Source organism: Ctenopharyngodon idella, chromosome 2, assembly GCF_019924925.1.
Source record: "Ctenopharyngodon idella isolate HZGC_01 chromosome 2, HZGC01, whole genome shotgun sequence".
Classification (NCBI taxonomy): domain Eukaryota; kingdom Metazoa; phylum Chordata; class Actinopteri; order Cypriniformes; family Xenocyprididae; genus Ctenopharyngodon; species Ctenopharyngodon idella.
In genome coordinates, this window is record NC_067221.1 from 42134372 (window position 1) to 42144430 (window position 10059).

The 10059-nt window shown below is 35.4% G+C and overlaps 3 protein-coding genes across 12 annotated transcripts in view; 2 read left to right on the forward strand and 1 right to left on the reverse strand.

Annotated features, from left to right (window-relative positions):
- The window catches only part of mau2 (MAU2 sister chromatid cohesion factor), a 266008-nt gene that overhangs the window by 72205 nt on the left and 183744 nt on the right, over positions 1-10059 (forward strand). The window lies entirely within an intron of this gene.
- Positions 64-4728, forward strand: LOC127496698 (zinc finger protein 436). Of its 2 annotated transcripts, none has more exons than XM_051864393.1 (2): positions 64-383; positions 2404-4728. In XM_051864393.1, the coding sequence occupies exons 1-2, from the start codon at positions 173-175 to the stop codon at positions 2991-2993; spliced, it is 801 nt and encodes a 266-aa protein (XP_051720353.1). In that variant the 5' UTR covers positions 64-172; the 3' UTR covers positions 2994-4728. The 2 variants fall into 2 exon arrangements, with proteins under 2 accessions (XP_051720353.1, XP_051720363.1); XM_051864403.1 differs by having other exon boundaries at positions 72-344.
- The window catches only part of nectin4b (nectin cell adhesion molecule 4b), a 19821-nt gene continuing 12774 nt past the window's right edge, over positions 3013-10059 (reverse strand). The window contains exons 7-11 of one of the 3 annotated variants that reach the window (XM_051864223.1): positions 9703-9874; positions 9551-9626; positions 6665-6727; positions 6416-6592; positions 3013-6242 (exon numbers count right to left, since the gene is read on the reverse strand). In XM_051864223.1, the coding sequence (XP_051720183.1) occupies positions 5973-6242; positions 6416-6592; positions 6665-6727; positions 9551-9626; positions 9703-9874 (758 nt within the window). In that variant the 3' untranslated portion in view covers positions 3013-5972. Of the gene's footprint in view, positions 6243-6415; positions 6593-6664; positions 6728-9550; positions 9627-9702; positions 9878-10059 lie in introns of all 3 variants that reach the window. The other 2 variants (XM_051864215.1, XM_051864224.1) reach the window with 2 other exon arrangements.

Below are 10059 nucleotides of genomic sequence, written 5' to 3' on the forward strand. Positions count from 1 at the left end.
CACAATGTGTACATTTCCATTCAATATTAATATTATGCAAAATAACATTTTGCCGCTGCCCGTTTCTTCCAGTATTTACGGTCGCTGCCGCTCAAGCAGGAAGTGTTTTTGTCCGCAGCTTCTCACATTAAAGGATTAAACCGGTCCAGGTCGTCAGTTAGGGATCATTTGAATGCTTCCAGGAGAGATGTTTGAGAGCAGGCTGAAGGCAGTGCTGGAGTCCGCGGTGTCGGAGATCCTGCAGCTGCACGAGGACGGACTGGTGCTGATGCGCGCGCAGATCCGCCTGAGAGACGCGCAGATCCGCGCGCTGAAGAAGCGCGTCACAGACAGCGAGTTCGCGGGTAAATCTACCAGAGGCAGAAATATAACAACAAATGACCGTATGTCCAGTTTATATCATATTACTGACCAATATGTATCCAGTTAACAAAGACATGTTTTGCTACCGTTCGTCCCATTGAGTTATGAAAACGTTTAAATGTTTTTTTTAATGTTAAGAACGTTTTTGGTTATGTGAACGTTGAGAAAACATCATTCTTCAAACATAGGAACGTTACTTTTTTGAATGTTCTTCCAGTAACATTTAAAAACGTTACGAACGTCCAACTAAAGGGAAAAAAACATTCCATGAACGATGTATAAATAATGTTTTTGGGCTAACGTTTTGAGAACATTAGTAAAGACTTGATAACTTTGAACGAACGTTCTATTAACGTTGCTGGAAGAACGTTCTGGCAATGTTCTCTCAAAGTTCTTCCAGTGAACGTTCGTTCAAATCTATGTTAGTAATGTAAAAAAAAAAAAAACCTTAAAAAAACTTTTGGTCTTTAAAAATGTAAAGTTAATAAAACACATTTATCTACTTCATTTGCATAAACAGATGTTTAGACCGTCCGAAGAACTAGTTTGACCAACTAGCAGTTAGTCAAAGGGGTAATCTAGTCTTACTTTTTTAAGTTAAGTTAAAAAAAAAAGTTATAAAAATTGATGACTAACTTTAAACTAGTCTAAGTAGTTTATGCAACAGGCCACAGGTCTGGACGTTAACATTGGTTAGTTGAGTTCACTGCAAACAAATCATGTTCTTCCTCAGTGTTTCTGTCTTGTTTTCCAGCACAAATATCTAAACATTCTTAAATCAAGATATATTTACTGGAGAAGCACAATGACTAAAGATATTAAGTAAAAAAATGTATAAAAATGAAGCGAGTTTGTGCTTCAAACAAGAACAAATATTTTTTGCAGTGTAAAAACACTTTAATCACTGGCAGTGAGTGAAATCTATGGAAGCTTGTTTTCGCCACTAAGTAAAAAATAAAAAAGGTAATTGTGACTTTTTATCTCGCAATTCTGACTTTATAACTTGTAATTCGGATTTTATAACTCGTAATTCGGACTTTATAACTCACAATTGCGACTATAACTCGCAATTCGGACTTTATAACTCACAATCGTGACTTTATATCTCACAATTCGGACTTTATAACTCGCAATTCAGATTTTATAACTCGCAATTCTGACTTTGTATCTCACAATTCGGACTTTATATCTCGCAATTCTGACTTTATAACTCGTAATTCGGATTTTATAACTCGCAATTCGGACTTTATAACTCACAATTGCGACTATAACTTGCAATTCGGACTTTATAACTCGCAATTCAGACTTTATATCTCACAATTCTGACTTTATATCTCACAATTCGGACTTTATAACTCGCAATTCGGATTTTATAACTCGTAATTCTGACTTTATAACTCGCAATTCGGACTTTATATCTCGCAAGTCTGACTTTATAACTCGTAATTCGGATTTTATAACTCACAATTGCGACTTTATATCTCACAATTCGGACTTTATATCTCGCAATTCTGACTTTATATCTCACAATCTGACTTTATATCTCACAATTCTGACTTTATAACTCGCAATCTGACTTTATATCTCGCAATTCTGACTTTATAACTCGCAATTCGGATTTTATAACTCGTAATTCTGACTTTATATCTCACAATTCTGACTTTATATCTCACAATTCTGACTTTATATCTCACAATTCTGACTTTATAACTCGCAATTCGGACTTTATAACTCACAATTGCGACTTTATATCTCACAATTGCGACTTTATATCTCACAATTCTGACTTTATATCTCACAATTCTGACTTTATATCTCACAATTCTGACTTTATAACTCGCAATTCGGACTTTATAACTCGCAGTTCTGAGAAAAAAGTCAGAATTGCGAAATTATACCTTTTTTTTATTCAGTGGTGGAAGCAAGCTTCCATAGAAATCAGACATCAGATTTACACAAAACATTTACAAATGAACTAATAAAGTGTTTTTGTGGAGTAAATAAATCAGTCCACAGCTTGAGTGTTGTGGTTTGTTGCAGGGCGTCTCGAGTGTCGTGATGGAGACATTCAGAATCCTGCTGCCCGACTTCAGCTTAATGGGAATCCAGAAGACAGCGACACACTCGCACAGATGTTTACTGCAGAAAGAAAAGACGTGCCCGTCACCGAAGACCTCAACGCACCTCAGAACGAGGAAGACTTTGCTGGACCGGTGGAGATGAAGCAGAACTTTCTTGAAATCACAGAAGATCCACACTGCTCGCAGATGCCTGCAAGAACACACGCGTGTGCGTTCACGTCCATCAGCGCTAGTCAAACCGTGAACAGCCTCAGCTTTGAGTCCGACAGTCAGAACTCACGACCCGACAGAACCGCGTCAGACTTCATCCAGAACAGAACGTCTCCTGATCGCAGTAATGCTTGCAGACGTGAAGCGGCGCAGGAAAAGTGGTTCATCTGTTCGTTCTGCGGGAAGAGTTTCGACCGCTCCAGCCACCTGCAGATGCACCGGCGCGTCCACACCGGAGAGAGACCCTTCCGCTGCGCCGTCTGCGGCAAGAGCTTCTCGCAGCTCAGCAACCTGCGCACGCACCAGAAGATCCACCGGACACACACGAAGACAAACTGAGACGAGACTTTCCTGCATCTTTCATTCACATGAACATTTATTAAAGTTCTTCACAGATCAGTAATCTTTATTTGTGTGAGTAAACACAAACTCAACATTACAAATATACAAAACGCATTTATCTACTTATCTAGCTGCATAAACAGATGTTTAAAGTCTGACCAACTAACAGTTAGTCTTACTTTTCAGGTTCAAATTAGACCAGTATACATTTTTATTTAACTGACTTCAAGCTGGTAACACATTCAGGTTTCATTTGTTAACATGAACTAACAATAAAAAGCATTTACTAATTTAAACTTTTAGTAATACATTATTACTCAGACATAAAACTCAGAATAGTAACTTTTAAAAATAGTGCAATACTGTAACGAGTGATGGAGTTTTTGTGGAGTAAATATAAAGCAGTCCACAGTCTAAAATATGTGTTTAGTAGTTAGAGAGGTAACCTGTTAGTCTGGTTCATATGGTAACCACAGTTAGTGCCAAAGTAATTAATATTAATGTATTACATCTTTACATTAGCAACAATAACTGTAGCGACTTTTTCTGCAGAAAACGTTTGTAAAGAAAGTGACATTGGAGCAAAACTGAAGTCAAACAGAAACATTTTATATAGACACATAACAGATACACTGCCAGTCAAAAGTGTGAAATAATTAAGATTTAATGTTTTTGAAAGAGTCTCTTCTGCTCACCAAGGCTGCATTTATTTAATCAAAAATACAGTAAAAATTGTGAAATATTATTATAATGTAAATCAGCTGTTTTCTATGTGAATATATAGTAAAATGTAATTTATTCCTGTGATCAAAGCTGAATTTTCAGCATCATTACTCCAGTCTTCAGTGTCACATGATCCTTCAGAAATCATTCTAATATGATGATTTGATACTCAAGAAACATTTATGACTATCAATGTTGAAAAAGTTCATATTTTTGTGGAAACTGATACATTTTATTTTTCTTGATTATTTGATGAACTTTCAGCGTTTATTTGAAATAGAATCTTTTCTAATATTAAAAACATCTTTACTGTCACTTTTGATCAGTTTAATGCATCCTTACTGAATAAAAGTAGTAATTTCTGTCTTTTATATTTCTTACCTCAAACGTTTGAATGGCAGTGAATGACGGTTTCCACAAAAATATTTTTTTTTTTTACGTTGTAATAATATTTAATAAAATTTACTGTATTTTTGATTAAATAAATGCAGCCTTGGTGAGCAGAAGAGACTCTTTCAGAAACATAAAAAAAAAAATCATAATTATTCCAAATTGTTATTATACTATAAATATAAACGTCCTATGTTTTATATTTTAGTATTATGACAGATTTAAACATGTCAACTCAAACAAACATGAAAGTCTGATACATGTTTGTTGTGGTGGAATTAATTTTACAAGAAAGTGTCTTAACATCATATAAATGCCGTCACAGTTCTGTCATCTCGACACACAGAGGTAGAATGAGTCCAAACCAGGAACGAATCAAGATCAGCAGGACTTCAGCAGAAACACATCCATATGTCAGTGTTTGTGTGTTTAACCCTTAAACGTCTCCTCTATTGTCTGAGTTCACATGATGTGCTGGAAGAAAGAGATCCAGTGCAGCCGATGGGAAATAAATCGCTCCTCATTTCACCATCATATGTGAGTTTGTGTACACTGATCATCCGCTTAAAGGGACAGTTCAAACAAATAATATTAAAAATCTATCATGTACTCACCCTCATGTTGTTACAAACCTGTGTGACTTTCTTTACTCCATGAAACACAAAAGGAGAAAATCTGAGTAATGTTCATATAATCTTGTCTATAATGAAAGCAGACTGTGATACTGAAACAAATCTATTGCTCATTGTTAGTCAATGAATTCACTTCAAAAAATGTTGTTCTTCCTCAGTAGTAAAATATTCCCTTTTCTTTCTTTCTTTCTTTCTTTCTTTCAGGAAAGCAATGTAATATATTTTTGTTCAATAATATTATTATTTAAAATTTTGAGGGTATGTTATGATACTATGCAATATTTATACAATTTTTATTAGCTATTTTTCCCCATTGAAAATAGCACACAATTTTTTTCCTAATATATATATATATATATATATATATATATATATATATATATATATATATATATATTTATTTTAAATTAAAGCAGTAAAAACTTAAAATCCAATTTTTGAAGGTAGATTAGTGCCATCTGGTGGGGGTTAAAAAAAGAAAAACTTTATATATATATATATATATATATATATATATATATATATATATATATATAGTGGTTTATAGTGGTTTTTAGACACAAATTCTTATTTTTATTAAGTTGTGGATTTGAATTTGGTCAAGGTTTAGATTGTTTTTGTCTGAAATGTTGATTTGAAGTGTCAGTTTTTGCATTAATTTTACAAGTCAAACCTGAACACAGAGGACATGTTGTTACACATAACATAAAAATGTAACAACAGGTATGATTTATCACAGCTTAATAAATCTGTCTGATCTGATTTCAACCTCTTATTTGAGTCTTTTGGCTCAATTTTCTGACTCCATTGGCAGATATTTGTTCTTGTTTGAAGCACAAACTGATACATTTTTCTTAAAACAAAACTTAATATCTTTAGTCATTTCTCTTCTCCAGTAAATGTATCTTGATTTAAGAATGTTTAGATATTTGTGCTGGAAAACAAGACAGAAACACTGAGGAAGAACGTCATTTGTTTGCAGTGTAAACTAATGGAACCTTATTGTAAAGTGTTAGCAATCTTGTTCGAGATGCATCGCAGCAGGTTCGACATCAACGGTATCAAATGTCTCATAAACACTTGTGACGTACATCTTAAATCTATTTATTCTCGTCTATCATATCATAATATATCGTGATATGCATGACTTTGTGGAGTATGAACATTTTGCAAAAGTCATGCAGGTTTGAGAACAACATGATGCCCTTTCTGAGTGTGTAACAGTCCTTCATCAGATGATCTGTCTGCGCGAGTGGATGATGATGGCGTTGGGGTTTTCCTTTGGTGTCAGTCCTCCGTTGCTGCACTGGAAGTAGTTGGAAACCGCCTCGGACAAATGATAGTTGTTTCCTTCTTCTCCTTCTGGAATTCGCTCTTGCTGCACGTATGCATCATGTTCGTCTCGGTGAATCTCTCTGCGAGAGCCGCGTTTCCATGCTTCAGTCGGACCGGAGCTCACGGAGCGAGGAGGAGAACTCTGGTCCCTGTGAAGCCCTGAATCCTGATGGAGAAACACAAAGAAACATCATCAGGATGCAGTTTTAACCCTATAAAGCTTAGTCTCGTATTTGATCATGAATTTCAAAGGCCTCTAAATGCTGTTGTACACAATTATACTAACAGACTATTACTTGCTAAAAAAGGCAGACAACAGAAGTATTGTTTATTACTCACACACACCAGAGACATATTGCTGGATTTGACGTAGGACTCGACTCTTCGTCTGCGCTCGCTTCTCTCGTCCTCCTCGATGTCTCTCAGCTTCTTAATGCCTCGGTCCGGTCGGTACGACGGGTAGATGGCAGGACGTCCGAGACTGTCGTACTCTCCGTCTCTCAGCGTGGAGTGATCCTGCAGAGAGAGAGTTTATCTGGTGACGTGTCACTTGCACACGTGCGTGAAACAAGTGTGAAGCCAACTCACCTCCACGGATAAAACACTGTTCTTCATCACACTGTCCATCCGCATCAGTGAACCCTCTTCTGCCTGCAAACCACAGAAAGTGTCACTTTACTTTCAAACACATAAAGAGGAACTTCAGAACTATATTCTATGAGACATGCACATGACATGCAGGGGAAAAAAGTAAATCAGGCGCACAATTTACTATTTCTTTCCCTCAATTTGCTAAATCGTGCGTGCAATTTACTATTTTGTTCCCTTGATTTGCTAAATCGTGCCCACGATTTATTATTTCGTTCCCTCAATTCGCTAAATTGTGCGCACGTTTTACTATTTCGTTCCCTCGATCCGCTAAATCGTGCATGCGATTTATTATTTCCTTCCCTTGATTCGCAATTTACTATTTTGTTCCCTCGATTTGCTAAATCGTATGCGCAATTTATTATTTAATTCCCTCGATTCGCTAAATCATGCGCGCAATTTACTATTTTGTTCCCTTGATTTTCTAAATCGTGTACACAATATACTATTTCGTTCCCTCGATTCGCTAAATTGTGCGCACGATTTACTATTTCATTCCCTTGATTTGCTAAATCGTGCGCACGTTTTACTATTTCGTTCCCTCGATCCGCTAAATCGTGCATGCGATTTATTATTTCCTTCCCTTGATTCGCTAAATCATGCGCGCAATTTACTATTTTGTTCCCTCGATTTGCTAAATCGTATGCGCAATTTATTATTTCCTTCCCTTGATTTGCTAAATCATGCGCGCAATTTACTATTTTGTTCCCTCGATTTGCTAAATCGTATGCGCAATTTATTATTTCATTCCCTCGATTCGCTAAATCATGCGTGCAATTTACTATTTTGTTCCCTTGATTTTCTAAATCGTGTACACAATTTACTATTTCGTTCCCTCGATCCGCTAAATCGTGCCCGCGATTTATTATTTCGTTCCCTCGATTTGCTAAATTGTGCGCGCGATTTATTATTTCTTTCCTTCGATTCGCTAAATCGTGCGCACATTTTACTGTTTCGTTCCCTTGATGCGCTAAATCATGCGTGCAATTTACTATTTTGTTCCTTTGATTTGCTAAATCGTGCGCACAATTTACTATTTCGTTCCCTCAATCCGCTAAATCGTGCATGCGATTTATTATTTCGTTCCCCTGATTCGCTAAATCATGCGTTCAATTTACTATTTCGTTCCCTCGATTTGCTAAATCGTATGCGCGATTTATTATTTCCTTCCCTCGATTTGCTAAATCATGCGTGCAATTTACTCTTTCGTTCCCTCGATTTAGCCTACTGTTTTTTTCCTGCATGTCATGTGCTATTCCTTGCTGCAGTTTATGAAGCCAGAGCATTAAAAAAACATGCAAGTTTATATTATAAACATCACAAGTTTAATGGTATAAAGAAGAATCTCTAGGGTCAAATCTACCCTAAAACTAATTAAAAGAAATAAGCCTGTCTTTTGTAAGATAATTTCACACTGTGATTAGAATTAAGAACAGTTTCCCTCCACAATCTCATTATGTTACTTTAAATTTGTGTGATTCTCATTATTCTTATTAGAATCAGAATCTTTATTTGTCATTATACAAAAAAAGTACAACGAGATTATATGCAATTATTCAGTGCAAAATCAATCTCCCACTTTACAAATAATTACCCTATGTGCAAAAAAAATATTTCTCCTATGTAACAAATTTTACAAATAAGTGAATAAATAAGTAAATAAATAGACTGGAATGTATATAGCCTACACTACCAGTCAAAAGTTTGGAAACATTACTATTTTTAATGTTTCTGAACAAAGTCTCTTCTGCTCATTAAGGCTGCATTTATTTATTTTATAATAAATACAGAAAAAACAATAATATTGTGAAATATTATTACAATTTAAAATTATGGTTTTCTATTTTAATATACTTTAAAATATAATTTATTTCTGTGATCAAAGCTGCATTTTCAGCATCATTACTCCAGTCTTCAGTGTCACATGATCCTTCAGAAATCATTGACTGGTACTGTGTATATATATATATATTTGCATATTAAATGCAGCAAGTGAGGTAATTTATAAATATATGACTATAAATAATTACAAAAGAGGCATTAGCAGAAAGAGGCATTTCATTTAGTGTTCAGTAAAATTAAAACAGCCCTAGGATATGTGCCGTTTTTCAATCTGTTTGTTTTAGCTCTTATTATCCTGTAGCACCTCCCTGAGGGTATCAGGTCAAACAGATGATGTGCTGGATGTGATGAGTCTTTTTTTTTTTTATTAGATTCTCATCAAACTAAAAATACCATAATTTAAAAATTAAATCAGCAGTATTTATAAATACTTTACACTAACAATTGTTTTGCATTATGGTAGAATATAACGAAGCTTTCTAAACGAATGAACATGAGTGTCACAATGCAACAATATTATATCTAAATATCTAATCTCTAATGCTTTTTATGCAGAATATCATATCTTCAGATTATTTGGTGAATCACAGGAATTACAGCGTGAATATAAGTCTATTTTTTAGAATGTTTTTTTCCACATTATGACATTATTTTCATGAGAATTAAGAACATTTTCCCATATTCCGTTATGGTAATGAGAATATGAGTAAGTTTTAACATTGCAAAACAATCAAACTTTATAATAAATATTATGTGCATCATTAATGCATTAAAAATACTTTTATAATGTGGTAATAAGAATATAATGTCACAATGCAACAACAACAAAAAATCTAAAAAAAATTTATGCAGCATATAATTTCCTACCATAGATGCTGCTGATGTCTAAATGTTGTAATATTCTTTTGAATATCCATGTTGTGACAGTAATACTGAGATTTGCATATGTGAGTAAAGCACAAAACATGAGTAAAGCCGCTGTACCGCTGTCCTGGGATCAGAGTTGATGGAGTTGAGTCTCCTCATGGACACCTGCCGCGACAGGCTGATCATCTCCTCCCTGAGACACAAAACACCTTCATGCTGCATGACAGTTTATCTCCAGATATTTCCAAGGTCAAAGGTCACAGACTCACGTTCTCGCACTGAGCGCCCTTTTCAGCTTCCTGTTCTTGCGTCTGAGGTGACAGTTGACGATAATGATGGTGATCACCATGACGACCACCAAAGCCCCGGCGACAGACACCCCGATGATGATGAGGAGAGTCTCTGATGGGTTCTTGATCGCTTGTGCAACATCATTAGCATCTTCTAAGAATAAACAAAACAGCTATTGCGTTAATTTATAGAGGATCTATTGTGACCTTTTGGGCTCTACTAGAACAGGTTGATTATTTTCCTCATATTCTCCATTGTTCAGCTCCTCTCTTCCCAGTCTGTCAGTAACGCTCTGTTTAGTTCCTGTCTCTATGAAGCCCCTCCTTCTGAAAAGC

What these genes read in the sequence shown, in the direction of transcription:
- LOC127496698 (XM_051864393.1), top strand. Translation starts at nt 173, where the DNA reads ATGCTTCCAGGAGAGATGTTTGAGAGCAGGCTGAAGGCAGTGCTGGAG. An exon ending in AAATATAACAACAAATGACC is followed by an intron (nt 384 to 2,403) that starts GTATGTCCAGTT and finishes GGTTTGTTGCAG; the next exon opens with GGCGTCTCGAGTGTCGTGAT.